This window comes from Solea senegalensis, linkage group LG6 (assembly GCF_019176455.1).
Source record: "Solea senegalensis isolate Sse05_10M linkage group LG6, IFAPA_SoseM_1, whole genome shotgun sequence".
NCBI classification, from domain to species: domain Eukaryota; kingdom Metazoa; phylum Chordata; class Actinopteri; order Pleuronectiformes; family Soleidae; genus Solea; species Solea senegalensis.
The window spans coordinates 13,506,838-13,534,831 of NC_058026.1; the positions used below are offsets into that span (position 1 = coordinate 13,506,838).

The 27,994-nt window shown below is 40.1% G+C and overlaps 2 protein-coding genes across 19 annotated transcripts in view; both read left to right on the top strand.

Moving 5' to 3' along the window:
- The window catches only part of ank2a (ankyrin 2a, neuronal), a 63,310-nt gene that overhangs the window by 25,138 nt on the left and 10,178 nt on the right, over positions 1–27,994 (top strand). For 7 of the 17 annotated variants that reach the window (XM_044027855.1, XM_044027856.1, XM_044027859.1 and 4 more), the window contains 32 exons: positions 82–180; positions 334–432; positions 595–792; positions 899–997; positions 1,139–1,237; positions 1,374–1,571; positions 1,746–1,844; positions 2,296–2,394; positions 2,493–2,591; positions 2,684–2,782; positions 2,885–2,957; positions 3,645–3,771; positions 4,255–4,330; positions 4,848–4,951; positions 5,202–5,237; positions 5,839–6,063; positions 6,179–6,277; positions 6,715–6,869; positions 6,989–7,200; positions 7,293–7,500; positions 7,699–7,795; positions 7,917–8,145; positions 8,384–8,509; positions 8,610–8,732; positions 8,838–8,870; positions 8,985–9,006; positions 10,547–19,561; positions 20,146–20,223; positions 20,398–20,529; positions 20,848–20,988; positions 21,070–21,280; positions 21,563–21,635. In XM_044027855.1, coding sequence (XP_043883790.1) covers positions 82–180; positions 334–432; positions 595–792; positions 899–997; positions 1,139–1,237; positions 1,374–1,571; positions 1,746–1,844; positions 2,296–2,394; positions 2,493–2,591; positions 2,684–2,782; positions 2,885–2,957; positions 3,645–3,771; positions 4,255–4,330; positions 4,848–4,951; positions 5,202–5,237; positions 5,839–6,063; positions 6,179–6,277; positions 6,715–6,869; positions 6,989–7,200; positions 7,293–7,500; positions 7,699–7,795; positions 7,917–8,145; positions 8,384–8,509; positions 8,610–8,732; positions 8,838–8,870; positions 8,985–9,006; positions 10,547–19,561; positions 20,146–20,223; positions 20,398–20,529; positions 20,848–20,988; positions 21,070–21,280; positions 21,563–21,635 — 12,783 coding nt within the window. The remainder of the gene's footprint in view (positions 1–81; positions 181–333; positions 433–594; positions 793–898; positions 998–1,138; positions 1,238–1,373; positions 1,572–1,745; positions 1,845–2,295; positions 2,395–2,492; positions 2,592–2,683; positions 2,783–2,884; positions 2,958–3,644; positions 3,772–4,254; positions 4,331–4,847; positions 4,952–5,201; positions 5,238–5,838; positions 6,064–6,178; positions 6,278–6,714; positions 6,870–6,988; positions 7,201–7,292; positions 7,501–7,698; positions 7,796–7,916; positions 8,146–8,383; positions 8,510–8,609; positions 8,733–8,837; positions 8,871–8,984; positions 9,007–10,546; positions 19,562–20,145; positions 20,224–20,397; positions 20,530–20,847; positions 20,989–21,069; positions 21,281–21,562; positions 21,636–27,994) is intronic. The other 10 variants (XM_044027863.1, XM_044027869.1, XM_044027870.1 and 7 more) reach the window with 4 other exon arrangements.
- LOC122770766 lies at positions 24,171–27,956 on the top strand. Of its 2 annotated transcripts, none has more exons than XM_044027873.1 (2): positions 24,171–26,801; positions 27,060–27,956. In XM_044027873.1, exons 1-2 carry the CDS (start codon positions 24,171–24,173, stop codon positions 27,954–27,956), a joined length of 3,528 nt encoding a protein of 1,175 aa, XP_043883808.1. The 2 variants fall into 2 exon arrangements, with proteins under 2 accessions (XP_043883808.1, XP_043883809.1); XM_044027874.1 differs by having other exon boundaries at positions 24,171–26,027.

Consider the following 27,994-nt stretch of genomic DNA (forward strand, 5'->3'; position numbering starts at 1 on the left):
ATGTCTGAAAATCACATCCGACTGTTTTGTTCCCTATAATTTGACCTGGTTCTTTATCTTTGTCTCTCTATCTTTTTCTAGTCTGGTCTGACTCCCATCCATGTAGCTGCCTTCATGGGGCACCTCAACATTGTGCTCCTCCTGCTGCAGAATGGAGCCTCTCCTGATGTCCGCAATATTGTAAGTAGATTTTTTTACAATTTCTTTGTTTATCTCATTGGTCACAAATGCATATACTGTATATAATTGATATTTGTCTTTGTGGCAGCCGTATGAACAGACCATAAGTGTTTAATTTAGCACAGCAACCTCATGCATGTTGTCTGTTTGCAGCGTGGTGAGACAGCTCTCCACATGGCAGCACGAGCAGGTCAAATGGAAGTGGTTCGCTGTTTGCTGAGAAATGGAGCGTTGGTAGATGCCATGGCCAGGGTGAGTCAGCAGTCTCATTATGAGAGCAATAAATGAACATATTTCATCTACCAGATTCAGTGGATTACTAATTTTATCTTCCTCTCCCCTTGTTTTCTTTGTTTCCTTTCTGTTAATCCTCTCAACTCAAACATGAACGATCATTTTATCCTTCACCCACAGGAGGACCAGACTCCCCTCCACATTGCATCCCGTTTGGGTAAAACAGACATCGTCCAGCTGCTGCTTCAGCACATGGCCCATCCCGATGCTGCCACCACCAATGGGTACACACCCCTACACATTTCAGCCAGGGAGGGCCAGGTAGAGACTGCTGCTGTGCTGCTGGAGGCTGGAGCCTCACATTCAATGGCCACCAAGGTGAGTGGAGGAGAGGATGTCATGTGTTTTTTTCAAAGAGAAAGATGCTAAAAAAAAGGACATTTGGACATGTAATTGTGAGATACACTCTCTTTTCACTTTACAGAAAGGATTCACCCCATTACATGTAGCTGCAAAATATGGAAGCCTTGACGTAGCAAAACTTCTCCTTCAGCGCAAAGCTCTTCCTGATGATGCTGGCAAGGTGAGCTGAAGATACTGGGAACACATGGGAATATAACAGTGTCATAAAATGGATATAAAACAAACAAAATCATATAGACACCCTACTTCATAACAGAAAACAATCAATACTCTAATGAAATTCCTTTTCTTCCTCTTACAGAATGGTCTAACTCCACTACATGTTGCAGCTCATTATGACAACCGAGAGGTAGCCCTACTTCTACTTGATAAAGGGGCGTCACCTCATTCTACTGCAAAGGTTAGACCAATGATATTAAATAAGTAACATACATGTGTTATAAGAGCAATCATCTGAATTATGATATCTATCAGTAGTAGTGATAGTGGATCGATGCTGCCACAGTGTTTAACTGCTCATTTTCCTTCTTGTCCAGAATGGCTACACTCCTCTCCACATTGCAGCCAAAAAGAACCAGAAAAACATCGCATTAGCACTGCTACAGTATGAAGCAGAGACCAACGTTCTTACCAAGCAGGGAGTCAGCCCACTACACCTGGCAGCGCAGGAAGGACACGCTGAGATGGCCAGTCTGCTGCTGGGCAAAGGAGCTCACATCAACACTGCCACCAAGGTCACATATGAACACAAGTTCACATGCCAAGTTTGCAAGGAGCATATTTAGTGTTTACATCCTCATCGTAAAAACATTACTATAAAAAATGTTTATGCATACCATCTGGGATTTATTCAGAGGTCTGTGTGCACAGAGTAAACAATGTAGGTTATGTCCTTGTGTGTGTTACAGAACGGACTGACTCCTTTGCATCTCACAGCCCAAGAGGACAGAGTCAGTGCAGCAGAAGTACTGGCCAAACATGATGCCAACTTGGATCAGCAAACCAAGGTGCAAACACATACACATTGTGTGTATGCAAGTTCACACAAACACAGTACAAATATACTGGTGGAGACTCCAGTGTAGTTAAGGTATTTCTTCCACCCGTGGCTAAATTTGTAGATGATCATGTAGATATCAAGTAGAATATCCTCAGTTTATTAGTGATATTTGTGTGTATAGTCTTGAGTGAGGGCCAAAACATCCTAATTAACCCTAAGCCTCAAAATGTCCATCTGGACTTTTTGCTTATTTTAACCATAAAAGGGTCAGAGAATGTCCTGTGAGTAAGTGCTTTTACCCATTTTTCCAGAATAACTTTCAATATTTGGCAGTTATTTACCATTTACTGCATGTTAAAATGGTGTTTTAACAATTTAAAATGAGTGTTAAAGGGTTAATAGCCATGAAAAAGAATTTGTGAATAACTGTCTTTCTTTGTGTCCTGTGTGAACAACAGCTCGGGTATACCCCTCTGATCGTGGCTTGTCACTACGGAAATGCCAAGATGGTGAACTTCCTCTTACAGCATGGTGCCAGCGTCAATGCCAAAACCAAGGTAGACTTCAATGTTAAATCTGCAGCACAATGACAATGATCGAAGTAACTGCAGTTTTCATTATTGACCACATAAAATCATATTCATTTCTTCTGCAGAATGGATACACACCACTTCACCAGGCAGCACAACAGGGGAACACACACATCATCAATGTTTTACTGCAGCACGGGGCCAAGCCAAATTCTACTACAGTGGTTAGAAAGAAAAAAATGATCCACATTAGAATCTTGTCAGCACATAATTATCATTCTTCTGCAAACTCACTCTCTGACCTGCTTTCTGTTAGAATGGAAACACTGCTCTCTCGATTGCAAGACGCCTGGGTTACATTTCTGTGGTAGACACACTGAAAGTTGTCACTGAGGAAGTTATCACTACCACAACGGTAAACTCCTTGTCTGATACTGAAGAATTTTGATCACTTTTTACATTTCCCACAAATCTGAGATGAACATGTCTGTGTTTTCTTCAATGGCCGTCACATTAGACGGTCACAGAGAAACACAAGATGAATGTGCCCGAGACCATGACTGAGATCCTCGATGTTTCTGATGATGAGGGTGAGTTTATCTTTATAACAGAAAGAGTATACTGAATGTACTGGTTCTCTTGAAACTCATTGTCGTCTCATCAAAGGGATTTGCAATGATAAACAAAAACATTTGTCTGCAGTAATAGTTAAGAGATGTACTGTATGTTGGAGGTGATGCAGGTTTGAAGCAGTGGTTCTTAGTTGTTGTATGTTTCATAGCTCTGAGGCTGGAGGACGAGCCTTTATTTGAGATGTCTGTGCAGTTGGAAGGTACTGCAAAATATTGCTCTGCCAGCTTGGTGTGAACTCTGTTTGTGTTCATGTAACTAATCAGCATGATCATATTTGAAATAAACCAAGGAATTTTCAACCTTTTACTCTCTACTCTTTGTTTATCTGCCACAAGAGAATACATTTCTCTTGTGTTTGTCATGGCAGTATATATATATAGATCTAATATCAAGACCTTATAGGACAGAATTAGTTTGTTGAACATATTTTAAATATTGCAGTGATGGAAACTAACTGCATGAAGTGGATGATTGAGAAATGATGTATTAGTATGATTATGGCACATGCGCATGCAGGCAGGTGGTATTTTTTTCCTGATGAGGGAAACGACAAAAGGGACTTCAAATTCATGGCCATTTGTCATAAAATAATGTATGTATTCATTCAAAAAAAACATCTCAAATGACACATCTTTATCTCCCAGGTGAGGACACTATGACAGGTGATGGTGGGGAGTATCTGAGAGCAGAGGATCTCAGAGAGCTGGGTGATGACTCGCTTCCAGGACACTACCTGGATGGTTTCAGCTACATGAGCCACAACCTGGACAGGTCAAAAATATTACAGTTTATGATATATTATATTATATTATATATATATAACACACAAAGATTGAATGGAAGAATAAGGAGTTTGGATGAAATTTGTGAACCAAGATGGGAAATAATCTCTTGGTTATGGTGGATATTTGAGCATTGCAATACAGAACAATTAGAAAAAAAGGTTTAAAAGGAAACATAATTATATAATTGAGATTGGAGGGTTGTGGGAGGGTTTACTGAGGTGTTTGATTTTAAATATATAAGAAGAGTTGGGCTTTTTAATATATGTTACTACTATGATCAACTCATGTATGAAAACAATGAGGGGGCTTCTATGTTTTCTTTGTTGGTGGAGTGGGTTTATTTTGGGAAATTTTGTTCTCTTTTTTTGTTTCTTATTTATGTTGTTGTACGTTGATTTTGAAAATGATTAAATAATAATATCAAAAAGAAAAGGTTACTAAAGTTAAACCTGGTATGCTTTTCCAACAGGCAGCAGCACACTCCCATTCACAGTTTCCATCAGAGGGAAGGCATTCTTATTGAAGACATGCTTACAAGCCACCAGGTGAGGTCAAAACACTAGTACAGTACACTGCTCGGGTTCCTTGTTTGTTTTTAAGACAGAACATGCACGCCCAAAAAAAGTCACAAATTCAAATATTTTGCTTCATGTCTATGGTACAAACCTGTAGGTGGCAGTGTTGTAATCTCAGGTAGCTTCAGTTGGTCAGGTCTAGGTTCAGCAACCTAATAATATGACCAGGTTCTTCAGGCATATTCCAAGATGATAATGCTGGGATTATTTTTTCAAATTATGAAAGTGTGGTTCATAGAGCAGGAGTCAACATTTTCAGTTAAGGACTGGACACCACAGAGTCCAAAACTTGAACCCCACTGCAGACCAAAAAATAATGAAAATTTGGATTGGAATAAATGTTGTGACAATGATAGAAACAATGCCACTGCAACAGACCAACATATTACACAAGGGTGTGATTTTTTTTGTATTATATAATATATACAGTATGTTTCTTTAAAGATGTTTGTGACTTTCTGAGTGACTGTTGTTTATTGGTCTGTAGGTGTCGGCACTGGCTCGAGAGCACGATAAGGAGTCGTACCGTCTGAGTTGGGGTGCTGAGCACCTTGATAATGTGGTGCTGTCCTCCAGTCTATTACACTCTGGGTATTACAAGTCTCCCTCTCTCTCCCACTCTCTCTCTCTCTCTCTCTCTTGCACGCACACTTTTACATGCATTTATTCTCAAAATGGAGAGAAATGCATCATCTCGCTGTTGCTCATTGTCACCAATGTATGAGTTACATGTGAATCAATTTTAATTTGTCATTTTGTTTACTCTTTTCGTGCCTCATTGTGCGCCCTCTTGTGTTGGCCGATTCTGTGATTGTGTATGTGTTTTTGTATCTGCTTCTAGCCGTTCCTCTCCGTGCCTAGACCATGACAACAGCAGGTGATACTCTTTATTTTGGCTACTCTTTCGGTCTCGTCTGCCTTTACTGTTCCCTCATCCACTGATAAATGTTCACACTCTATGTCTGCATGGTAAAAAAACAACAAAAAAAACATGACTTGTTATTTCTGGGATTCATGGTTCGTTTATAACAGATGTTCTAATTATGGAGATCTGCTGATGCAAAACAATTAACACATTTTGTTTTTTTGATATCTAACAGCACTGTACAGTCTTTGGAGGACAGACTCTCAGTTTAGCATTTCTGGCAGCTGGACTTGAATTTCATAGTCTTTTAAAAATTTATAAATATAATAAATACAGAAAATTTGTGTTATTGTTTATTTGCTTGAAAACACCTAATATTTGAATTGATTGATTGATTTTTCATACATATTTGCACCTTGACCCATCAACAAAAATCTTGACCTGTGTTGTCCTTTTTGCTTGTCTATCTTGCATTGGAATACAAGTAATTATTGAAGTCAATGAACTACAACAGGCTAGAACTAAATATTATCTGCATGTGATATCTTGCTTTCTTTTCCTACTCCTACAGTTTGTTTTTAACAACCATCCATTGCTTGGTCTTTTCCTTTAGCTTCCTGGTCAGCTTCATGGTGGATGCCAGGGGCGGGGCTATGCGCGGTTGTCGTCACAATGGCTTACGAATCATTGTACCACCAAGGAAATGCTCTGCACCTACACGGGTAACATGCAGGCTTGTTAAAAGACACCGTCTGGCCTCTATGCCTCCCATGGTGGAGGGTGAAGGGCTTGCTGGTCGCATCATAGAAGTAGGACCCACGGGAGCTCAGTTCCTGGGGTAAGTGTGTGTTTGTGTCCTGTGTGTGTAGTCAGGGGTTGGAGGTGTTTTTACACAGATATGTGGTGTGTTCATAATTTTTCTTGACTCCTCCTCTGTGCTGCGTATGGATCAGTAAGCTCCACCTTCCCACGGCTCCACCTCCTCTGAATGAGGGCGAGAGCCTGGTCAGTCGTATTCTGCAGCTGGGTCCTCCAGGAACCAAGTTCCTCGGGTAGGACCATGGGTGGGGGTCCCCCTACCAGTCTGGAATCCCGGGCACATCCTACCCCATATTTGCTACCATGTCCACCTTATAATTGTTTTTATTTTGCCATGATATGTGAAAGATGACCTTTTTTTATTTAAATTACATGTTTCTCTTTTTTTGCACAATGTAAGGGCAGACTTTAGTCTGAACTCACTTGGCCTTGGTCGTCTTATTCTTTTGAGTTTCCACCGTGCTTTCAGTTGTCGTTTTAATGTATAAGTTTGTTTTAATAGGCATGAATGAAATTGAATTGATTATTGAGTTATTTCATTTGTTTGCCTTTGTTTCTATACGTCCATGCATTGATCAAACCAAGCATCATAATATCTGGAAAGTTCCACAGCTATGCCAAACCTACCATATTCTCATAAGTCCAGTTTTTGACTTTACTTCCCTTTTAGGCCTGTGATTGTGGAGATCCCCCATTTTGCAGCTCTTCGGGGCACAGAGAGAGAACTGGTGATCTTGAGGAGTGAGACAGGGGAGAGCTGGAGGGAACACCACTGTGACTTCACTGAAGAAGAGCTGAACCAGATACTTAATGGCATGGATGAAAGTAAGGGAACTTTATTTGGAACTGTGTGAAATCAAGTACATGACAGAAATAGTTTTTTCACCTGGAATTTAATTCTGCAAAATACTCTTAATGTTTTAACATATCGCTGATTATTACAGAACTTGATTCTCCTGAGGAGCTTGAGAAGAAAAGAATATGCCGCATCATCACCCGAGACTTCCCACAGTATTTCGCTATTGTGTCAAGGATAAAGCAAGACAGTCATTTGATTGGACCAGAGGGTGGCGTCCTTAGTAGCACTCTTGTTCCCCAGGTTCAGGCTGTTTTCCCTGAAGGAGCCCTCACCAAGAAAATCAGAGTTGGGCTTCAGGTAAATACAGTGCATTCACTAGGCATTTATTTGTGTAATGGTAAATGAAGAAACCGATACAGCTTTTTAATTTCAATGTTAAATTGTTTTAGGCTCAACCCATTGATGTGGAATTGGTTAGAAAGGTTCTTGGTAACAAAGCCACATTTAGCTCAATAGTAACTTTGGAGCCAAGAAGACGAAAGTTCCACAAACCAATCACCATGACAATCCCTATTCCCAAGAACACCAACACAGATGAGCCAAACTCTGTGTATAGTGGGGAGACCCCAACGTTACGTTTGCTTTGCAGTATAACTGGTAAGTAAGGGTAATTACAGTCCTTGTATCAGAAGCAGTAAATGATATGGAAATAAAAACATCAAATCTAATCTAGTCAGATATTTGGCCTTTTGATCATAAGCAAACATAAACCCTGTCATAGTTTTCTTTCTATAAATAAATGATTTAGGGAATCAGCATGACAGTTTGAGTAATACTTGTAATTCTGTGTTTCAGGTGGAACCACACCTGCTCAGTGGGAGGACATAACTGGCTCTACACCTCTCACCTTTGTTAACCAATGTGTTTCCTTCACCACTAATGTGTCGGCAAGGTAAATCCTTGTTTTGTTTAATGAGACGTCATGAGTCTTAGACAGATCATACCGTGCACACATGAAAGAAATCTAGTAACATTAATCTGATATTGACTAAAAGTCTTATACATATTTCTAGGTTCTGGCTGATTGACTGTAGGCAGATCCAGGAGTCTGTTAGTTTTGCCTCACAGCTGTACAGAGAGATCATTTGCGTCCCATATATGGCCAAGTTTGTCATTTTTGCCAAAACACTGGACCCCATTGAGGCCCGCCTGCGGTGTTTCTGCATGACGGATGACAAGATGGATAAAACTCTGGAGCAGCAGGAGAACTTCACAGAAGTCGCTCGCAGCCGAGATGTTGAGGTGCAGTGTGAACAGAAAAGGGAACTTTCTGGGAAAGGGTTCATTTAACATTAGAGAGAGAAGTGAAAGTAATGCTGAACAGGTTTGTAGCCATAATGCATTAGAGAGTATAGAGAAATAAATCTGGCTAACTAACTGTCTATGCCCACCTCCTTAATAGTTCTAACATCACTCTTCAGAAATAGATTTTAATAGTGTGTTTGTTGTTCATTCATCAACTGTCTATCCACACTCACAGGTGCTGGAAGGAAAACCTATATTTGCTGACTGCTTTGGAAATCTGGTGCCTCTCACAAAAACTGGACAACACCATGTGTTCAGCTTTTTTGCCTTCAAAGAGAACCGACTGGCCCTCTTTATCAAAGTATGATGACAATGTGGATGAAAATGTCTGACATTTCTATAGATGTAGAAATCTAATATATCCAATTAATGGGCTGAATTGCTTTGTGAATAATGTCCAGATCAGAGACACAGCACAGGAGCCATGTGGTCGCTTGTCTTTCACAAAGGAACCACGAACATACCGAAGTCTGCACCACAATGCTATCTGCAACCTCAACATCACCCTCCCGACATACTCAAAGGTTATAGTTATATATATTTATACAGCTAATGGCTATTGTATGTCTAATTTATTTTAAATTGCAGTAACTGCATCAGTTGCCTCTCTGTTGCCTTCTTTTCTCCAGGAGTCTGACTCAGACCAGGATGCAGATGATGAGGTAAATGAATCCTTGATGTATTGATTTATTAACCTGCACATCAAAGAAACATTTACATATAACATATTATTATTGGTCTGCAGCTAACTATATTCTTTGATTTTCTGTTTACAGAGTGAGAAGAGTGACAAGAAATGTAAGCTAAACTCTCTTGTTTTTACAATATTTATATAGTATTCCTAGACAAAAAATAAGTATGACCTAATTACAAGAGATATAGGTTCATTTGAGACATTTGGAAGAATAGTGACCAATTTTGGTGCCAATGCTTAAATTGTATGCAGTTATATTGTGTAGTTTTTCACAGCATAACACAGTATAGTACATTAGACTCAAAACACAACAGCTCATTGAGGCAGTAAAGTGTTATCTTCATGCAGTAAGATGTTCCCTGATTAGTGTGTTATGTTCTATTTGATATATACATTTTGAAATAACCATGTTTTTTTAATTTAATTTAACTCGACTAATTTGGTAGTTACATGTTTTTTACTGACAGCTATGCTATTGCTGATGTGCTTCACATTCCCCCTCAATCCAAGCCCCATTGACTTCGTCCCACCCAATATGATTTTTTATGATTGCTGATTGTTTTGCATTACTTGTTTTGTTTTTTACAAATCATACATGAATGTCAACATTTCTTTTAAATCCGTTCACCATTGCTTTGATTTTTAAAGAGCAAATCGTGAAAGGTTTTTGATTTATTGTAATAATAGACCAATATAATAATAATATGACCAATCATTATTTTCATATTTCATCACAATTCCACGAATGGCATGCAAAAATCTTTTTACACTTAGAAATTTGACATTTCTATTGACAGTGTGTTTTTGTTTGTTTTTTAGCTGCATTGCTGATGTTATCATTGTTCACTTAGTGTGATTTTGCCCATGGCAAACTCTTTACATTTTTACATCACGTACACATTTCATTTTCAACCAGACTTCACAAGTTTTTTGTTCATTAATTAACTGAGTTGGCAATTGTATATAATGTAACACATTTTTTCTATAAGTAACGTAACAGGGCTATAAGGTCATAACATATTTAATATAGATTTTATCGTATTAATGAAGCAACACAAAAGTCAGATTGATTACTTGGCATTAATTACTAATTACAACTCATCTTGCTTACAAACCATGCTTGATTTAAAGTTTATTATGTTTTCTTTTGATTTAAATTAATTTCGAGGCAGACATGATTTTCATGTCAGTGACAATCTTGAGACTTTTTGTTTGTCTGTTATCTCTCATCCCTCTCCCTTTGGTGTGCCCTTCTGGTTCTGTTCATGTACACATTGTGTTAATAGTTATATATACAGGGCTATAGGGCTATATATATGTATATACATATATATACATATATATGTATATATATATATACATAAATATAAAGTCAAACAAATAAGATAGATACCATTCTTGTCCACATTCTACTTACTCCACTTGGCTTTGCTTATGCTGTTGCTGGTCTACTCCCCTCAAAACTCCTCTGGATAATCATCTCCTCTTTGGTCTTCTTTTCAAGATCGCGTTAAGTCAACATAACTTACTCTGTGAACTGAAGATGGATTTTTGATGGCATTGTCTTGACCAGTTTTCTGCTGTCTCTCTCCCCCACTTCATTTGTCCCTTATGCTCTTTACCCTTTTTGATTATGATTTGAAGATGATGAATCTGAATCAACCGAGACTTTCTCCCTGAGAACTAACCAACAACTTGACCCTGCAACCCTTGCAAGCCCAGACCTTCTCTCAGATATGTCAGACATCAAAATGACTGCCATTGTGATTGCAGAGCAAATACATGGAGAGGGAGCTGAGGCTACAGGGTTGGATGAACAACATTTTGTCTTAGTAAATCAGTTCAAAGACAAGATGGAAATGTTTGGAGAGACCCAAAGTCATGGAAGGCACTTTATACAGGACCCACAAAGAGGTGACACTAAAAAGGATCAATGGGGCTCATTTTGTGAGAAGGCTGACGGAATTAATTCTCTTGTCAAAGAATCGGTTTTCCAGGAGATTTGCATTGAGAGACACCTTTCAAATGAAACTGCCACACAGCCCAGAGACATGACTAACATGGTCTCACACCTCAGGATCGACATGGAAGATTACCTTGAACAAAGACCTGTACTGATGCACGGTTCTCAAGAAAATTATATCCAAGATACATTTGAACAGGTGGTTGTAAAGCGTGATGGCAAACGACGTCCCCCAGATATTAAGAAACCTATTAGGAAGAAACTTAGAGAGAGAGAGCGTTCTGGTTGTAGCAGCTCTGAGGGGGAGCTGGAAAGGGTGAGCTCTGAGGAGTCTTTAGATGGCGATGTTGTTCTTAAAGACAGTGGCCTGGGTCATGTCCCAGTTACTGATCCTCCAGCTTCTCCTCTAGTGGTTGAAACATCTATAGGATCTATAAAAGACAGAGTGAAAGCTTTGCAGAACAAAGTTGAAGAAGATGAGGTGCAAAAAAGTACTCAAGTTAAAGTGCATGAAGTAAAAACATTGATTACCACAAAGAGAGAGGCAGACCCTCCAGAACTTCCCAAAGTTCCCAAGTCTCCTAAATCTCCCAGATCTCAGACAGAAAGACTGGAGGAGACTATGTCTGTTAAGGAGCTCATGAAGGCATTCCAAACAGGGCAGGACCCTTCAAAAAACAAATCTGGGCTATTTGAACACAAATCTGTTACTTCATCTAATGTAACATTTCAACATCCTTCACATGAGCCCATGTCACAAATTCATACTCAGAGATTCACAGTTTCCCATCAACAGCATGATGATATGAAATGTGAAGAAACAGATGAACCAGGAAAGACTGTAAAATCGGTAGATACGGTTCATTGTCAGAATGAAGGGGTTAGCCCACAGAGAGAGACACTAGAGTTGTCAGAAAAGGAGGCAACGTCTGTGAAGGAGCTGTTGAAAACATTCCAGTCTGGGCAGGATCCCTCAAAAACCAAAATAGGGCTTTTTGAGCACAAAGCAATGGATTCCTGTATTTCAACAATGGTATCCCAATCAGAAGATTCTGGAGAAATACAGATGAATCAACAACATCCTGTGGAACAGATAAAATCACAAAACCAGGACTTTACTAGTAATGCCACCATATGTGACAAGACAAACACAGAAGATCAACCAACAAGTGCAATTAGAGATACATCTGATAAATCACACTTGAATTCAAATGGTGCTCCTTTTGGAAAGACAGTAACATTTGCTGATACAGTTCAGTGTGATGATGGAGCAGTTATCCCACAGAGAAATACACCAGAGTTGTCAAGTAAAGAGACAATGTCTGTGAAGGAGTTGATGAAAACATTCCAGGTTGTACAGGACCCTTTAAAAAGTAAAGGTGAGCTGTTGGAAAACACAACAGTTGCTTTGTCTCATATTTCAACATTGACATCTGAAGCAGTTTGTCCTGAGGAAATGGAGAAAGCTGAAGACTGTCCTACAAAGTCACAAACCAAAATACTGAGTTTTACTGTTTGTCATCCAGCGAGTGCTGACAGCATCTGTGAGGTATTAGATGAAGAGGTTGAAACCATGCAGCTAAAGAGAAACATATCTGGGGAATGTCAACAGTTTTCAGATATGACTTATTCTGATAACGCAGCAAAAAGTGTTGATGCTTTACAATTGGATGATGGAAGGGTTAGTCCTCAGAACAAGAATCAAGAGTTCATTGGGAAAAGCCTTGGCATGATGCAGTTAGAAGAGCCAGTCATAAGCACTGGTAGGAGTTTATCTGAAGACTTACAAATCAGTCCTGATCGCAGACCATCTGAGGACTTTAGTGCTGACATAAAGGCTGAGTTGGAAGAAAGTCCCGAGTACCAGCTTTTCAAGCAGACGGCAAGAACTGCAGATGTTAGTAATCAGTTTGAAGTACCTGAGGATGAGACCTTGGGTCATGACTCGCATATAAATCCAACTTCCACATTGGCTCCCTGCATTAAAGGTTATTTTGAAAAAGAAAGTGATAAAGATCATGATATGTGTCCTGAGAGTCCCAAGCATGAAGACATTGCTGAAATCTCAGACAATGGTATAAGTATTAGAACCCATCATTCCAGCTCAGGGGAGAATGAGAATTATGAAGGACCTGCAGTGACTCATCAAATGACTGATGAAATGCCTACTTACTCTGCCAGGAAAGAAGACAATAACATCATGCCTTCACAGGAAGAGGAACTCCATCATTTGTGGGTGGACAATAAAACAATTCCCAATGAAAGCAAAACACCCGTGACTCAAATGGACACTGACATAACTGATGAGGAAATATTTGAAGAAGTCCGCACTGAGAAGAAAACCTCTAGCAAGACATCTCCTGTTGTAAAAGACATGTCAGGGATGTTGTCCTTAATGAACAGTGATTTGGATCAGTACCTACAAATCAGTCCAGTGGCAAGTCAGAAATCAGTGGAGGATGTTGTTCAGGAACATTTTGAACAAATACTTTTACCAAAGGACAAAAATAATGAAATCACTGATGAAAATAAAGGAGCAATTGTGGGCGGAACAATGCAAGAAATGGGTCATGTAACAATGGAAAAACAATCAATTAGAAGAGGAAATGAAGAGTTAAAGGGAGAATCTGAAGAACCAAAAGCATCCACACAAGCAAATGCTTTGGAAGGGATGTTTGTCATCACAAACAATGATTTCCCACAAGATCAGTATCTTGAGGATGGGCCTGTGTCTGATAATTCAGTCAGAGGGGATAAATTGCAGAACAATTTTGAAAAAATACCCACGTTCACTGAAGAAAATAAAGGATTGACAGTGAATAACACAGAACAGACAGATTGTGTGGTACTGAAACATTCAGTCACAACAGAAGGCAAAGAAGTAATATGTGTCTTTGATGAAACCCAATCAAAGTTGACTGAAGAACCACCAATGCAGGAAGAGTATGTCGAGGAAAATTTGCATCAACCATTTACACAAGTAAAGGACATGTCAGGCATGCTATCACTGCTGAACAGTGACTTGGATTTGTATCTCAAGGACAGACCAGTGAATAATGTGCCTACAGAGGAGGATGTTATTCAGGAAACATTTGAAAAAGTTACTCTAACTAACATTCGAAAATTATCTAGTGATGAGCAAATAATAGCCGTTACTAAGCTGGAGGAAAAAATTAGTGAAGAGGCTGAAGAAGACCTGCAGACTAATGTGTTTACAGACCACCATCTCAAGGAAAATGTGCTCACAATACAATGCCAGCCAGAAAAGGATCTAGTGCATGAGAGCTGTGAACAAGTTAAACTGACAAGTAATAATTTTGAGAATAAAATAGAGGGAGGGGCAAATGAACACCTTCAGACATATGTGGTTGATGTCAAAGAAGTCAAACCAAGTTCCTTATCAGAGACAGCATTCCAAGAAGTTTGCATCCAAAGAAATGCACACCAACAACAGCCTCAACCTGAGAAGAATATCACAGGCATGTTGTCGTTGCTCAGTACTGACTTAGATCAGTATCTCAATGAAAACCCAGTGACAGTGCAATGCCAGCTGCAAGGGGATCTCATACATGAGAGCTGTGAACAAGTTATAATAACAAGTAATGATCCTGAGGATCAAATAGAGAGAGAGGCAAATGACCATCTTCAGACTGATGTGGTTGATGCCAAAGAAGTCAAACCAAGTTCCTTATCGGAGACAGCATTCCAAGAAGTTTGCATCCAAAGAGATTTACACCAACAGCAGCCTAAACCTGAGAAGAATATCACAGGCATGTTGTCTTTGCTCAGTACTGACTTAGATCAGTATCTCAATGAAAACCCAGTGACAGTGCAATGCCAGCTGCAAGAGGATCTCGTACAAGAGAGCTGTGAACAAGTTATAATAAAAAGTAAGGATAATGAAGATAAAATAGAGGGAGAGGCAAATGAACATCTTCAGACTGATATGGTTGATGTGAAAGAAGTTACAAATTCCTTATCAGAGACAGCATTCCAAGAAGTTTGCATCCAAGGAAATGCACACCAACAACAGCCTAAACCTGAGAAGAATATCACAGGCATGTTGTCTTTGCTCAGTACTGACTTGGATCAGTATCTCAATGAAAACCCAGTGACAGTGCAATGCCAGCTGCAAGAGGATCTCGTACACGAGAGCTGTCAACAAGTTATACTAACAAGTAAGGATTCTGAGGACAGGATAGATGGGCAAACAAGTGAGGATCTTCAGACCAATGTGGTAAACATCAAAGAACCAACAGCATGCTTTGTTTCAGAGGCCCCACTCGAAGAATCTTACATCAAAACAAATGCACACCAACAACAGCCTGAACCTGAGAAGAATATCACAGGCATGTTGTCATTGCTCAGTACTGACTTTGATCAGTATCTCAGTGAAAACCCAGTGACAGTGCAATGCCAGCTACAAGGGGATCTAGTACATGAGAGCTGTGAACAAGTTATAATAACAAGTAAGGATTCTGACGATCAAATAGCGGGAGAGGCAAATGACCATCTTCAGATAGATGTGGTTAATGTAAAAGAAGTCACACCAAGTCCCTTACCAGAGACAGCATTCCAAGAAGTTTGCATCCAAAGAAATGCACACCAACAACAGCCTAAACCTGAGAAGAATATCACAGGCATGTTGTCATTGCTCAGTACTGACTTAGATCAGTATCTCAATGAAAACCCAGTGACAGTGCAATGCCAGCTACAAGAGGATTTCGTACAAGAGAGCTGTGAACAAGTTATATTAAAAAGTAATAATTTTGAGGATCGCATAGAGGGAGAAGCAAATGAACATCTTCAGACAGATGTGGTTGATGCCAAAGATGTCACACCAACCTCCTCACCAGAGACAGCATTCCAAGAAGTTTGCATCCAAAGAAATGCACACCAACAGCAGCCTAAACCTGAGAAGAATATCACAGGCATGTTGTCATTGCTCAGTACTGACTTAGATCAGTATCTCAGTGAAAACCCAGTGACAGTGCAATGCCAGCTACAAGGGGATCTAGTACATGAGAGCTGTGAACAAGTTATAATAACAAGTAAGGATTCTGACGATCAAATAGCGGGAGAGGCAAATGACCATCTTCAGATAGATGTGGTTAATGTAAAAGAAGTCACACCAAGTCCCTTACCAGAGACAGCATTCCAAGAAGTTTGCATCCAAAGAAATGCACACCAACAACAGCCTAAACCTGAGAAGAATATCACAGGCATGTTGTCATTGCTCAGTACTGACTTAGATCAGTATCTCAATGAAAACCCAGTGACAGTGCAATGCCAGCTACAAGAGGATTTCGTACAAGAGAGCTGTGAACAAGTTATATTAAAAAGTAATAATTTTGAGGATTGCATAGAGGGAGAAGCAAATGAACATCTTCAGACAGATGTGGTTGATGCCAAAGATGTCACACCAACCTCCTCACCAGAGACAGCATTCCAAGAAGTTTGCATCCAAAGAAATGCACACCAACAGCAGCCTAAACCTGAGAAGAATATCACAGGCATGTTGTCATTGCTCAGTACTGACTTAGATCAGTATCTCAATGAAAATCCAGTGACAGTGCAATGCCAGCTACAAGAGGATCTCGTACATGAGAGCTGTGAACAAGTTATATTAACAAGTAAGTATTCTGAGGACAGGATAGATAGGCAAACAAGTGAGGATCTTCAAACCAATGTGGTAAACATCAAAGAACTGACACCATGCTTTGTTTCGGAGACCCTACTCGAAGAATCTTACATCAAATCAAATGCACACCAACAACAACAACCTAAACCTGAGAAGAATGTCACAGGCATGTTGTCGTTGCTCAGTACTGACTTAGATCAGTATCTCAAGGAAAAGCCAGTAGCAATGCAGTTCTATTCAGAAGATCTAGTCCATGAGCGCTGCAATGAAGTTGTGTTAACAAGTGATAATTTGGAGGATACAATGTGTGAAGAGCTAAATGAAGAGTGCCACAATGATGCCGTTGGAGTCACAGCATTGTTACCAGCTTCTGTTTTTGAGACAACTTTCAAAGAAGTTTGCATCGAGAAAAAGGCAGAGCAGCCTGTAGCTGAAAGGGATATGTCAGGAATGTTGTCATTGGTCTGTAGTGACTTAGATCAGCATTTAAAGGAAAGTCCAGTGGCAACACAATGCCACCCAGAAGATGATGTATTGCATGAGAGTTGCAAACAAATTATCTTAACAGAAGTCTCTCCTAAATATGAGATGACATCACCAGAGGAGACACATTTTAGCAATGAAGATATCAATAATGAGGTTTTGGAAAGTAGCTGGCACACACATACATTGGCACAACTACCTAGTAGTTCTGGCACACTGCAACGTCCAGCCTATTTGGAGAACCTAAACAATGTGAATTTTGATGACCCAACCGAAGAGCCATGTCATCAGGATTCACTGGAGGCTAGTCCTGTCCTCGAGGATGGATCTTCAAGAAAGTCACCTGATTCAATTGAGCCAAGCCCTACTGGATACTCCCCATATCAAGACTCTCTTGAGGGAAGTCCTACTACATCAAAGGAACTGGAACTTAAGACACTCCCCAAGACAGCTGTGTATGAGGACTATGCTTCCCAACTCAAAGCATGTTTTGCATATGACACAAATATTTATAGGCATGGCAATGAGCTTGATGTGGAAGAAAACAGTGTCATGAATAATATCCAAATGGAAAGTGAGATTGATGACCAGTGTTCCAACTCGGCAACAGAAGTAACTGATGGCAACATTTCGGATCCCAAAACGTGTGAAAGTGTGAACCTTCATATGCCCGTAAGGGAAGACTCTCTTGACTCAGTGGATGATAATGATACCACTAATAAACAGTTCACACCAGAGGAGGAGATGTTTAAAATGGCTGCAAAGATCAAAACATTTGAGGAGATGGAACAAGTGGCTAAAATGAAGAAAGATACCATTTTAGAGACAGGTGATCACAAAGAAAATGAGCTAAATCTCAACTTTGGCGCAGTTATGCAGTCGTCGTTACAAGAAACACTACAGGAAACTTTTAATAATTTTATGACAGGAAACAATGAAACGTTTGGTGAATCGACAGATATGAATTCAAGAATTGTGGAGAAGGTAGAAAATCAGACTCAAATGAAAACTGTTCAGTCAGCTGATGGCCCATTGTGCATGAATGCAACTCAGATAGAGGAACCCCATCCAGAAAGTGAGGGGTGCATGTCATTGTTGACAGAAAAAGCTCAAATACACAGTAACAAAGATGCCAAAGAAAGTGTCAGTTCCTCAGTCAGTGACATGGATTATTCCAGCTGTGTAACAGATGAGCACCATCCAGGTGATGATGAAGTCGAATTGCCACTGACAGGTGGTTCAGATTCTGTTGACAGGCCTAGGCCTATGGTGTATACTAAACAACTAGATAATGTCATCCCAGGGTGTGAGGGTGACAATGATTTTGCCTTCAATGCGCTGGTTGGTTCTGAGAAAGAGACTGACAAGTGCCCAGAGGCGAAAAGAGGAACAATTTATAAAACACCTGTTCGAACTCCAGGTGATGAGAAAACCCCTGATCCATTTCAATACCAAGAAGGAAAGCTATTCGAAATGACCAGAGGTGGTGCTATTGATATGACAAGAGGAAGTTGTGATGAAGAAGTAGAAGAATATGCACTTTTTCATGGAGCAGAATATTCAGTTGATGATGTTGTTGCAAAAGAGACTGGGGAGGAACTGTCAGTCTCAAAGTCTGTAACTTTAGAAAGTAGTGATTCTGTTACAAGCATAACCCTTCAAGAGACCCACAAATCATCCATGACTCAGAGTGCTGATGACCAAAGTCCTACTCCCAAACCAAGAACTCTCATCAAACCCATAGGTGTCAAGCCACAAAGACCACTTTCTGAAGCTGATCTTGGCAGCTCCACTGAAGTGCACCTTGGTTCCCCCACTGTTTTGGAGAAACTAACCAATGTTCAACACGAGACTGGAAGCTTTAAAAGCCTTGATCTAGACTACCTAGACTCTACTGTAGCTGAGCTTCAATCAGATACATCCTCAATTGTCAATTCTGCATATTCTGAACAGAGCCACGATTCCACAGACTCCTCCAATGATGATGATGATGATGATGATGATGATGGGGAGGAGGACGATGAAGATGACCAGTGCTCAGTCATAGAGATGTCTCTTTCAGTTGCACAGGCTGGCATCCCAGCATACGATCAGGACTCGCAATTATCTGAGCTTAATCAGGTTCAAAGAAAATCAGATAAAAGCTCAACTTTGGAACGTAGGTCTAGATCTGAGGCTGACAGTGACAGAGGGAAAGCTTCCAATACAGAGAGTAGAAGTTATTCTGACAGTAATCAATTCTCTTGTGATTCAAGCGACTCCTCTAAACCTCCTGTCATGTCTACTCTGCAAAGGAAAGAAAGCAAAGTGTCTAACACTACAGAAACATCAGTTAGATCATCTGTGGATATTGACAATATAAGCAGTGCGAGTCACAGGAGTCCAGATTCCGTTATCTTCACATATGACAGCCAAGCCTCACATAGTTCATATTCTGATGGCAATCAGTTGCCAATTGTGCAACCCTCTTCTGGAACAGAGGATGTATTTGAATCAAGGCCTGCCTGGAAAGACACGGTGGGAACTCAGATGCAGAGAGTCAACGATGATGAAACTCCAGAATGTATGTCAGGTATGGCCAGACCTATATGGGCTTTTGCTTTCCTATCTCTTCTCGGCTACAATACACCCGTTCCCTTTCCTTACTTCATTTAAATTGTGTTGTCTTCATGTGTTATGTGTGATGTGTCTTGTCCCATCTTGCTTTACATTTTTGTGTGTGTATTTAAGCGTGCAAGCGTGTGTGTGTGTTGGTTGAGATTTCAGTTTTGCATGTTGCTTTGCCATCTGTTTGTTTATATGCAATCTCAAGATTGAAAAGCCATGATCGTTAACGAAGAAGCTTCAACGATTTTGATGCATTGGTATGTGTATTGCTAATACAGAATTACTAATATTAACATGCACATTGCTGTAATGTAATGTCTTACATTAATTATTAGAATAATTTAATTGTAAACAAATACTCATTGTCCATAGGAAAGTCAACTCTGAAGAGAGAGAATTCAACTTTTATGTTGCCATTCATGTCAACATCACAAATCATAGAGACCTCTAGAAAGCATTTTATCTTCACTTACAAGGAGTATTTTATATGGCTGGTATCTGCAATGTGACCATGATATTAAAATATATTGTTTGGTGGCATTTTTGTAGTTGATTGGCAGGATGATGCTGACAGGAAGGAAGAGACATTAGCTATCATTGCAGATCTTCTTGGTTTCAGCTGGACTGGTAAGCAATCAAATAATAAAATCACTTTTTGGTTTGATTATAATAAATAATATTATTTTCAATATGAGCAGCAAACTGATGAGTAGAACTGGGTCAATAGTTGATATTGCGAACCGCACTGTTTTAGCAGCAAAACAAGACTGATTCTTCCACTTGTTTTTCTTAATCACCCAGAACTAGCAAGAGAACTGGAATTCAGTGAGGATGATATCCAGTTAGTGAGAACAGAGAATCCTAATTCTCTTCAAGATCAGAGTCATGCATTGCTGCAGCGCTGGGTTGAGCGGGAAGGCAAACATGCCACAGGTACATTTTACTTTGATCTAAAATATTTACATTCCTCAGTTTTTCTTAATGAAGTATTTCAATTACTGTGAATGCTGATAATATTTAGGATAATGACAGCACAATTGGCCTTTTATTAGCCTTTTACTACAACTGAATTAAATCAATTAAATCACATCCTATATAACTGTTATATAACTGTGTTTTAGGTTTTGAATCTATCAGTTAATTTGTGTATGTAATGGACCTATAGTCATACTATAGACTTAGTTTTTGAATTTCTTTATAATGGTATTTGTTATTCTAAAATCTATTAATGATTAATAAATTGTTCCACAGAGGATTGTCTGATTAAAAGGCTTACCAAGATCAATCGCATGGACATAGTACACCTCATTGAAACCCAGATGAACAAGTCCATTCAAGAGCAAACATCTAGAACTTATGCAGAAATAGAGAAGACACTGGATCATAGTGAAGGTAGTAATGTCACAAAGCACTTTTACTGCTTTATTTGTGTGTTTACTGGCACTCTTACTCATCACATGTGTATTTTTTCAGTGTCAGTCGCCCTATCTTCAGTACAAGAGGATGCAGATAGCCCTAGAGTTGTGAGAAGGGTGGAGTCGGATCGCAGACCACCCCCAGCTGTTTCTGAAGAGGACCTCTCAGTTGCCTCTCTTCTGGACATTCCGTCCTGGGCAGAGCCTGCTGGACATGTACATTCAGAGAGCATGCATGGTGATCTGTTAGAGGAGCTAGAAATCCCACAGTAAGTCATAAGTCATATATGTTGATGAATCCTGAATCTGCTACACATATCAACAGTTGAATATGTTGTGAAATCACGCTTTTAACTTGACACCCAGTTCTCAAAACTGTTGTCTTTCTGGAGGTCAATATTTCCAAACCTGCCACAAGGAAATAAAATAATACCGCATCTTGATGCTTAAATATGAACAGTAGATTTGGGTAGTTGCCTTGTATTCATTATTTGTGTGTCTGGGCTACTGCAAAGCTATGTTTTGTGACCTAGCTTTTTTTGGGGTTACAGAGAATTTAACCCTAACCTGTGGACTTCTGAGGATGCACCCGGACCTTCAAGTTACGACAACTCAGATAGTCAAGTAAGTACGCTTCCCTCATCAAAAGATGCAGCATCTGGAAGCCAAACCATTCAGACTAATGACCTTAAAGTAAAAAAACTGAACGTTTGCAGCAGTGATGAAGGTCATTCTGTCTGGCCTTTTCAAGATGGCACCCACTGCAAAGTTAAATATGACCAAACCTTATTATTGCAGCAGTATGGTTGTGAAGATCGTCGAAGGCAAATGCCTGAAAGTCGGAAGTTACCATCACCGATATCTGTCAGAGACTTTAGTCTGAGCCTATCAGAATCTGATCAAGCTGAGACTGACTTCAATGAGCTCTGTAATGAGTTCACCTATACACTACAGCTTGGTGATTCAGATGCAAATAAAACCATTGGCCAAAATATCTCTGACCCTTGTCTATCAAAGGACTGTCAAGCTACTCTGGTTATAACTGAAGATGACACAGATGTAGCTAAAATAACCAGGCTCTCTCAGAATTCCAGTAAGACCATGAGTTTCCAACCCTTCAAGCTGAACAAGGAAGCAAACACATCACCCCAAGTCTACAGTTATAGGTATCCAGAAAACCTGCCCTTCATTGATGAAAATGATGACGTCCCATCAATTGATCCCATTGTGGCTGCTGCTAGTCACAGTTTGTTGAAACCATTCAACATGAATGTCTCAAAGGACATATTGACAGCTACTGACCCTGCTGAGATGGCTTGTGACTCAACTGGTAGATACCATAATGAAAGTCCAAACAGTGGTCATGTCATAGTCAGAGAAAAGAGATCATACATCTCAGAGCCAAAGACTGTCTCTTCCAGCCTTTTCTTGCCTATCACTAATCTTACTCCAAAATTACCTTTTAAAGAGTATACCTCTTTGATCCCTAATTCTTTGGAACTGGAGAAGAAGACCGGTTCCTTTTCACCCATTGATGAAATTAATATCTTCCCAGGAGATACATGGATGTTTAATGACTCCATTAATAGACCAATGTCCCCTGAATCAGTCATGTCAATAAGTGATTATAGAGCAACGTCACCTGATTCTCCTCTGTGGAAAACAGAGCATGATCTACTATTTTTTTCAAATGATTGTTCCACTGCTGGTGTTTCCTTTGAGTCTTGGTTTGAAAATAGGCAATTGTCTAGTGATTTTCAAGTACATAAATATGATCACGACATAACTAAAGATGTACAAATAGAGGGGGAGGTGGAGGGACTGTCACCTGGGACATCAGATATTGACTGTGATGAATTTTTGCTTGAAGATATTTGTTCTGATCAAAGAGCATCCTTACCTGACTCAGTTACCTCTATTCATGAATATATACTTTCAGAAAGGGATTGTCGACCATCCTCACGAGAATCTCAGTTTTCTCAGTGCAGTTTTTCATTTCTTGATCTTATGATCTCAGAACCTATCCGTGTTCAACTTAGGAGTCAATATTGTGATTATTATTTAAAGTATTCAGAAGAAAATGTGCCCTCACCACTACTGATGCCATCTCCTTATAAAGCACTCTGCAGTAAGGAAATAGATCAGGTTTGGCCGTTGACATCACAAGTAGAAGCTTTAAATGAAAATCCTCCTATTTGTCAGAAATCTCTTACATCAAAGTTTTGTCTTCCACAGTTGTCTATGAATGCTCTTTCATCAACGCATGATGAATGCTGGGATGAAAGAAACCCAAGTCCAACAGGTGGAAAAGTATCACCTTTGCTTACACAAAACAGGCCAGACTGCAATAACTTGCAAGAAATCATGAAATCACCAAAAAGAAACTCTTGCTCATGTACCAACTATCAAAAACAGTGTCCAGAAGATTGCTGCATGTTTGAAGAATGTGCATCACCCAAACTGATTGTCTTTGACTTTGTGGGTAGACAAAAATACAATTTGAACTTTGCTAAAACAGCCACTGGCTTTCTTAAGAATGGAAACAAAGAATGCAATTGTGATCAAAATGTAGAAAGCACAAAGACAATTAAATTGCCAAACCATATTTCAATGGAGGTTTCAGAGCCATTGCAAAATACATTATGCAATGAAAACGTAAGAATACAAGACACTGCAAGAGACACATTTTTCACAAACAATAGGGCATGCTCATCAGATTCTGTGGGGTCAATTGAGAAGCATTCTGTGAATCCTCAGACTATATTTGGAAGATGTCTTACTTATGCGGAGGTTGTGCAGGGCTTACCAGAACACACCCACAAAATACCATGTGAAATCAAATCATTTGAGTTTAGATCTCTTTGCCTTTCATCACTATCATCAGAAGAAGAGTACACTGACTCCATAGATCATTCACTGGCAGACTTAAGACTGCAATCTCCAGAGTCAGTGGTATCTCAAAGTGAACATAGGCCCCTCTCTCCTGACTCACCTGTCCCTCAGTTCAAACCTCCTCATATCAGTTGTGATGTGGAACTATCAAGGCAGAGGTCATTTACACCAGAATCATTAGCTTCAGACTGGGAAGACAGAAGTGTGTGTCTGGAAACCCTGTTAGACCAGACCAGACCAGACTCACCACAGTCTGTTTTGTCAGACATGGAAATTGATAAATTATTTAGCAGCAGGGCTTTGTCACTAGAGTCAGTGGTATCTCAAAGTGAACATAGGCCCCTCTCTCCTGACTCACCTGTCCCTCTGTTCAAACCTCCTCATATCAGTTGTGATGTGGAACTATCAAGGCAGAGGTCATTTACACCAGAATCATTAGCTTCAGACTGGGAAGACAGAAGTTTGTGTCTGGAAACCCTGTTTGACCAGACCAGACCAGACTCCCCACAGTCTTTGTCAGACATGGAAATTGATCAATTATTTAGCAGCAGGGCTTTGTCACCAGAGTTTGTGTCTTCAGATTTGGACTTTTCACTCATTCAGACTTGGTTGTCAGACTTTAGAGTGTCATCACCTGAATCTGTGGCATCAGTTGAACATTATTGTTGGTCTCCTCATATTTCATTTAGCCAGATAAATAATCAACACTGTAACTATTACTTGGAATACCCAAAAAGTACACCAATGTCACCTATTTCACCAATATCAGATGTTGAGTATTCCCCCTATTATGTAGAGGAGTTGTTTGATGAAAACAGACCAGACTCACCAGATTCCCTTACTTTACAAGATGAAACTGTTAGCTTAAACACAACTTTGACTGCATCTCTTCCATTGTGCACTATAAGGCCTTTTACATATGCAGAGGTTGTGCGGGGCTACACACATGAAAACCAACCTTGTGTATTGGGGGACAGATTGTTTGAGTTAAGACCTGCTTGTCTTCCATCACTGTCATCAGACAAGGAGTACATTGAGTCCTTCATAGACCATCCCCTGGAAGACTTAAGACCGCAATCTCCAGAGTCAGTGGTATCTCAAAGTGAACATAGGCCCCTCTCTCCTGACTCACCTGTCCCTCAGTTCAAACCTCCTCATATCAGTTGTGATGTGGAACTATCAAGGCAGAGGTCATTTACACCAGAATCATTAGCTTCAGACTGGGATGACAGAAGTTTGTGTCTGGAAACCCTGTTTGACCAGACCAGACCAGACTCACCACAGTCTGTTTTGTCAGACATGGAAATTGATAAATTATTTAGCAGCAGGGCTTTGTCACCAGAGTCAGTGGTATCTCAAAGTGAACATAGGCCCCTCTCTCCTGACTCACCTGTCCCTCTGTTCAAACCTCCTCATATCAGTTGTGATGTGGAACTATCAAGGCAGAGGTCATTTACACCAGAATCATTAGCTTCAGACTGGGAAGACAGAAGTTTGTGTCTGGAAACCCTGTTTGACCAGACCAGACCAGACTCCCCACAGTCTTTGTCAGACATGGAAATTGATAAATTATTTAGCAGCAGGGCTTTGTCACCAGAGTCTGTGTCTTCAGATTTGGACTTTTCACTCATTCAGACTTGGTTGTCAGACTTTAGAGTGTCATCACCTGAATCTGTGGCATCAGTTGAACATTATTGTTGGTCTCCTCATATTTCATTTAGCCAGATAAATAATCAACACTGTAACTATTACTTGGAATACCCAAAAAGTACACCAATGTCACCTATTTCAACAATATCAGATGTTGAGTATTCCCCCTATTATGTAGAGGAGTTGTTTGATGAAAACAGACCAGACTCACCAGATTCCCTTACTTTACAAGATGAAACTGTTAGCTTAAACACAACTTTGACTGCATCTCTTCCATTGTCCACTGGAAGGCCTTTTACATATGCAGAGGTTGTGCGGGGCTACACACATGAAAACCAACCTTGTGTATTGGGGGACAGATTGTTTGAGTTAAGACCTGCTTGTCTTCCATCACTGTCATCAGACAAGGAGTACATTGAGTCCTTCATAGACCATTCCCTGGAAGACTTAAGACCGCAATCTCCAGAGTCAGTGGTATCTCAAAGTGAACATAGGCCCCTCTCTCCTGACTCACCTATCCCTCAGTTCAAACCTCCTCATATCAGTTGTGATGTGGAACTATCAAGGCAGAGGTCATTTACACCAGAATCATTAGCTTCAGACTGGGAAGACAGAAGTTTGTGTCTGGAAACCCTGTTTGACCAGACCAGACCAGACTCACCACAGTCTTTGTCAGACATGGAAATTGATCAATTATTTAGCAGCAGGGCTTTGTCACCAGAGTCTGTGTCTTCAGATTTGGACTTTTCACTCATTCAGACTTGGTTGTCAGACTTTAGAGTGTCATCACCTGAATCTGTGGCATCAGTTGAACATTATTGTTGGTCTCCTCATATTTCATTTAGCCAGATAAATAATCAACACTGTAACTATTACTTGGAATACCCAAAAAGTACACCAATGTCACCTATTTCAACAATATCAGATGTTGAGTATTCCCCCTATTATGTAGAGGAGTTGTGTGATGAAAACAGACCAGACTCACCAGATTCCCTTACTTTACAAGATGAAACTGTTAGCTTAAACACAACTTTGATTGCATCTCTTCCATTGTGCACTGGAAGGCCTTTTACATATGCAGAGGTTGTGCGGGGCTACACACATGAAAACCAACCTTGTGTATTGGGGGACAGATTGTTTGAGTTAAGGCCTGCTTGTCTTCCATCACTGTCATCAGACAAGGAGTACATTGAGTCCTTCATAGACCATTCCCTGGAAGACTTAAGACCGCAATCTCCAGAGTCAGTGGTATCTCAAAGTGAACATAGGCCCCTCTCTCCTGACTCACCTGTCCCTCAGTTCAAACCTCCTCATATCAGTTGTGATGTGGAACTATCAAGGCAGAGGTCATTTACACCAGAATCATTAGCTTCAGACTGGGATGACAGAAGTTTGTGTCTGGAAACCCTGTTTGACCAGACCAGACCAGACTCACCACAGTCTGTTTTGTCAGACATGGAAATTGATAAGTTATTTAGCAGCAGGGCTTTGTCACCAGAGTCAGTGGTATCTCAAAGTGAACATAGGCCCCTCTCTCCTGACTCACCTGTCCCTCAGTTCAAACCTCCTCATATCAGTTGTGATGTGGAACTATCAAGGCAGAGGTCATTTACACCAGAATCATTAGCTTCAGACTGGGAAGACAGAAGTTTGTGTCTGGAAACCCTGTTTGACCAGACCAGACCAGACTCACCACAGTCTGTTTTGTCAGACATGGAAATTGATAAGTTATTTAGCAGCAGGGCTTTGTCACCAGAGTCTGTGTCTTCAGATTTGGACTTTTCACTCCTTCAGACTTGGTTGTCAGACTTTAGAGTATCATCACCTGAATCTGTGGCATCAGTTGAACATTATTGTTGGTCTCCTCATATTTCATTTAGCCAGATAAATAATCAACACTGTAACTATTACTTGGAATACCCAAAAAGTACACCAATGTCACCTATTTCAACAATATCAGATGTTGAGTATTCCCCCTATTATGTAGAGGAGTTGTTTGATGAAAACAGACCAGACTCACCAGATTCCCTTACTTTACAAGATGAAACTGTTAGCTTAAACACAACTTTGACTGCATCTCTTCTATTGTGCACTGGAAGACCTTTTTCATATGCAGAGGTTGTGCGGGGCTACACACATGAAAACCAACCTTGTGTATTGGGGGACAGATTGTTTGAGTTAAGACCTGCTTGTCTTCCATCACTGTCATCAGACAAGGAGTACATTGAGTCCTTCATAGACCATTCCCTGGAAGACTTAAGACCGCATCTCCAGAGTCAGTGGTATCTCAAAGTGAACATAGGCCCCTCTCTCCTGACTCACCTGTCCCTCAGTTCAAACCTCCTCATATCAGTTGTGATGTGGAACTATCAAGGCAGAGGTCATTTACACCAGAATCATTAGCTTCAGACTGGGAAGACAGAAGTTTGTGTCTGGAAACC